Source organism: Pteropus medius, unplaced genomic scaffold, assembly GCF_902729225.1.
Source record: "Pteropus medius unplaced genomic scaffold, Ma_sr-lr_union100, whole genome shotgun sequence".
Lineage (NCBI taxonomy): Eukaryota > Metazoa > Chordata > Mammalia > Chiroptera > Pteropodidae > Pteropus > Pteropus medius.
The window spans coordinates 4,913,992-4,918,080 of NW_024355990.1; the positions used below are offsets into that span (position 1 = coordinate 4,913,992).

The 4,089-nt window shown below is 49.4% G+C and overlaps 1 protein-coding gene across 2 annotated transcripts in view; it reads left to right on the plus strand.

The window, feature by feature from the left end:
- Window positions 1–274: 274 nt before the first annotated feature.
- JPT1 (Jupiter microtubule associated homolog 1) overlaps window positions 275–4,089 on the plus strand; it is a 12,865-nt gene continuing 9,050 nt past the window's right edge. For both annotated transcript variants that reach the window (XM_039859725.1, XM_039859724.1), the window contains exon 1: window positions 275–463. In XM_039859725.1, the coding sequence (XP_039715659.1) occupies window positions 408–463 (56 nt within the window). In that variant the 5' untranslated portion in view covers window positions 275–407. The remainder of the gene's footprint in view (window positions 464–4,089) is intronic.

A 4,089-nucleotide genomic window follows, 5' to 3' on the forward strand; every position in this document is an offset into this window, starting at 1 on the left:
TTAAAGTGGTAGAGCATAACTTGTACCCAGCGCGAGGCAGATTTGTCCTTTGTCCAATCATCTCTGAGATTTTTTGGTGGGGGAGGGGGAACTTCCCTAGATCTTCCCTGACCAGGAAGCGGGTGGGTTTGGGGTGAGCAGGGGCTGCCGCAGCCAGTCTTGACGCAGCACTATGCTTGGCACTCCAAGGAACCAATACGAATGGAGATAGCTATTTGAATCGGCCAATGCCGGCAGGGTGGGGGCGGGGTCTGGGAGCCCTATAAGAGCGGCGGCCGGCCAGGCAGGCCGCGGTGGAGGTTCCTGCAGCGGTGGCCGGTGGTGGTGTGGGGATCGGCTCTGAGCCTCTCAGACCCGACCCTTTCAGCGCTCTGCTCCTGCGCCAACCTACCTCGCTCCTAGGCGCCATGACCACCACCACCACCTTCAAGGGCGTCGATCCCAACAGCAGGAATAGCTCCCGGTGAGGCGGCGGAGCCGGGCCCTCGCCGCGCGGGGCTCGGGGTCGGGAGGGCCGCTGCCCGGCGGGGCCGCGCGGGCTGGGCCGCCAGTCGTTGGCGGCAACCTGCCCTGAGCGCTGCGCTTGCGTCCAGACGGGCGGCGGTGCTCGGCCGCCGGCGCCTCCTTTGTGCCGCCCGGTGATGCCCGCACGCCGGCCCCGCCCGATTCCCGCTCCTCTCCCATTCATTTCTACCTCGGAGCGAGGAGCCGGGAGGGCCGGGGCCGCTGGTCCCGACAGCGCGGCGGGTTTTTGCTTGGGACACGCGGAGAGGGTTCGCGCTCTCGTTTCTGCGCGGCCGGCCCGGCCCGGGGGTGGTGGTCCTGGCCTCCGGGTGCCGGGGCAGCCCACGGGGCGCCTCGGTCAGGCCCCATTGTCCTACCCCCAGGCCACGCGCTCCTGTCACTTGCCTGGAGCAGGTGGCAGCCGTGCGACCGACGTGGTGGTCAAATTCCGCGGCCACAGCGATCGAGTCCGACGGGCTCCCGTCTGGGGAGCCCACCGGGGCCCGTCTGGCAGGTGGCATTTGTGGTCGGTCAGGGCTAGTCACCGCGACCCCGCACCCCTTTCCAGGACCCTACCGCCAGCCTTCTGCGAAGTGCCTCCCTCTGCTAACAAAGGAAGGACCCCCGCTCCTTCCCCTCCCGCGCCCACCTCCGAACGGGAGGGGGAGTGCGCCAGTCCGAGCAGGTTTTCTGCGCTCAAACCTTCGGACCTCGGTCCCTGCATCCCACCTCTTTCGCTTCCCCCTTTCATGTTTGTTATATGAGTTCATCCCTGGCTCTCGTTCCCTTGCTGGAATTGGTTTCCTGTTTTTGGGCGGGGCCGGAGACATCCATTGTCTCTTCCGGGCCATGTCCACCTGGGAAGCCGGGGCCTTTCGGGCCACTCAAGCCACTGGAAGGGGACACTGGGCGTGGCGTTGGGCCTGGAACCCTTTTCCAAGCCCTTGCCTAACTTGAGGGAAGGGTTCGGATGCGGCGGAAATTGTCCACATTGTCTTGTCTCATTGCACACTACTCCTTTAAGGTGGGGTACAGGCATCTCTGGGACCTTTGCTCAAGGCGTGGAGGAAGCTTAGGTTCCACTTTTCCTGAGCACTGATTATGACCTGCGGTCATGTGTGGCCAGCCTTGGGGGTCCTGAGCAAGTGGCACAAAGGGAGCCATTTTGTGGGGCTTAAGAAGACAGCTGTGAAATAGCAGTGTCTCACAGGGGTTGGACAACTTGAGGACAAAAGCAGGCCTCAGCAGTGAGCCTTAGGAGGGACCTTTGGAAATGACATTTCTTTTCAACGTATTCCTTTCTCTTTCATTAACGATGTAGAAAAGGACGGGAAAGATTTTAAAAATGAGTGGTTACTGGGAAGATAGGTAGCATAGACCTACAAAAATACTGAAGAGGGTCACTCCCTCTTCTGCTGTCATCCTTCCAATGACATCATTTTTTTTTTTTTTCAGAGGACGCTGGGCCAAATTGAACCTTGGTCTTTTGTTTTGTGTCGTGGGGTCAAGTGGGGTCAACTTTCCGCGGGTCAGAATGTAGTGGTTGGAATGGTAATGTGTAAAAATCTGAGGTTTTATTAGGGTTGAGTGCGATTTAGTGCTTCATAATGAATTTCAGTAACCTGGTCAAATGAATCCTTAGACTAGTTTTTCAATATGTATATTTGAAATGTGAGACTAATGCTTTTTGGTTTTGCACAATAAGTGCTTTAATTTACCTTTTGTCATCAGTTCCTCTCCAGTATTGTGATCTCAAGACTGTAGCATAGTCCTTTTATTTACTTCTACCTTTCCATCTTCTATAATCTCACCTAAATCTCCTAAACTTCTTTTCTCCAGTAATATTCTCCTGGCTCCATAAACATGTTATAAATTTAGTCTGTTAGGAAATGATACGAACAAATCACATGAGTACTCTGGGCTTTAAAGAGAGAAGAAAGAAAAAAAATTGTTTTAAATTGCTATCTGCAGATCATGGAGACGTTTTTGTTGAGTCTCAAATATGTAATCCTGATTTAGTTACCATGTCTGTAGTTCAGAAAGAATAGTAGGATTTTAAAAAGTAAAACTGATATAATTTCTGTCTTATGATCCAAATCCTTTGTTTGGGGATGTCTGGCTGTTGCAGATGGGCTGACGTCATTGGAGTATTACCTGCTATTGCAGGGGGAACACAGAGCTTTAAAAAGTTGAGCTGGTCAGAGCTTATACTTTTTTTTTTTAAGCTACTGTTTGGGTACTAGTGTCTTTTTTCTTTTTTTAAGGCCAAAAAAATATTTCCCAACCCATTGGCGTTCTGAAGATTTTTGTCTGGCTAAAATAATTCATGAGAGTTTAATTGTGATGGTGAGGAAAACCAGTCTAATCTCTAGGAATGAAGGGGATGGCAATGAAACATCCAAGTTAACTTTGAAGATAATATTTCAAGTGTGTCTGTTGATTTGGGGTACGGGTGATAAAAACCTAGTTGCTTTAAACTTTAACATGAGAAAAAGCCTATTAAGAATTTATAATGTACCTTCGATTATGATTTAAACAATTTAAGCTAACCTAAAATTATCATCTATATTAAATGTATGCCTGAACACATTTATCCTCATATAGTGAATTTAAGTGGATATTTAATATCTTAGACTTTAAAAAAAAAAGTGGGGTTTTGAATGTTTGACATGTTATAAAAGAACACAATGGGTCTTCCCCCTGGGGCTAAAACAGTGACATTTTTATTTCGTGTAGACAGAGTACTGAATTTTACTATGAGCAGACACAAATAATAGATTTAGAGGAGGACACCAGAGGACCTATGTAAGAAATATAAGACAGTCTAAGACTAGAAAACAAGAAAACTAATCAAAGCACCAACTATGGAGGCTTGTGGTTTAAGAGAACAGTGGCCCTGTGTGGTCCCCCTATTCGAATGCACTCTGAGCCCTTGTTATGTGCCTGCCAGGACCTGGGGATTTGGGTTTCAGTCCTGTCTATCAATTAACTAATGTTGGGCGGTTTATTTGGAACTGCTCGTGGCCTGACTTTGCTCTCTTAAGAATGAGTCTGTTGAACTAACTACTAGATGGAGCAGAGCTCAGCACACTACCACTTGAGGACCCAACCCAGCTGGTGCCAGATTTTTACATTTTATAAGTGGTTGAAAACAACAACAACAACAAAACAAGAATATTTCATGTCTTGTGAAAATAACATGAAAGTCAAATTTCAGTGTCCATAAACAAAGTTTTATTGGAACACAGCCACACTCACTCATTTTCATGTTTCTTGGCTGCCTTCGTGCTATGTGATGGAGTTATTAGTTGCGGAAGACTGCATGACCCACAAGCCACGCATAGTTACTATCTGGCCCTTTATACAGAGCTGTTGCCCGGGAGAGGATCTCTAACATCCTTTCCTTTGGGGTCTCACCTGTTATTTGTTGAGCTTGTGGAGGAGGTGAAGGTCTGAGTTATGGGCTGCATGTTAGAGTCCCAGAGGGCAGGGCGGAGAGGTTCTTGGCAGGAGGAAGTACGGAAATAAGCCAGGTGGAAATAAGCCAGGATCTCGTGTGTGTGTGTGTGTGTGTGTGTGTGTGCG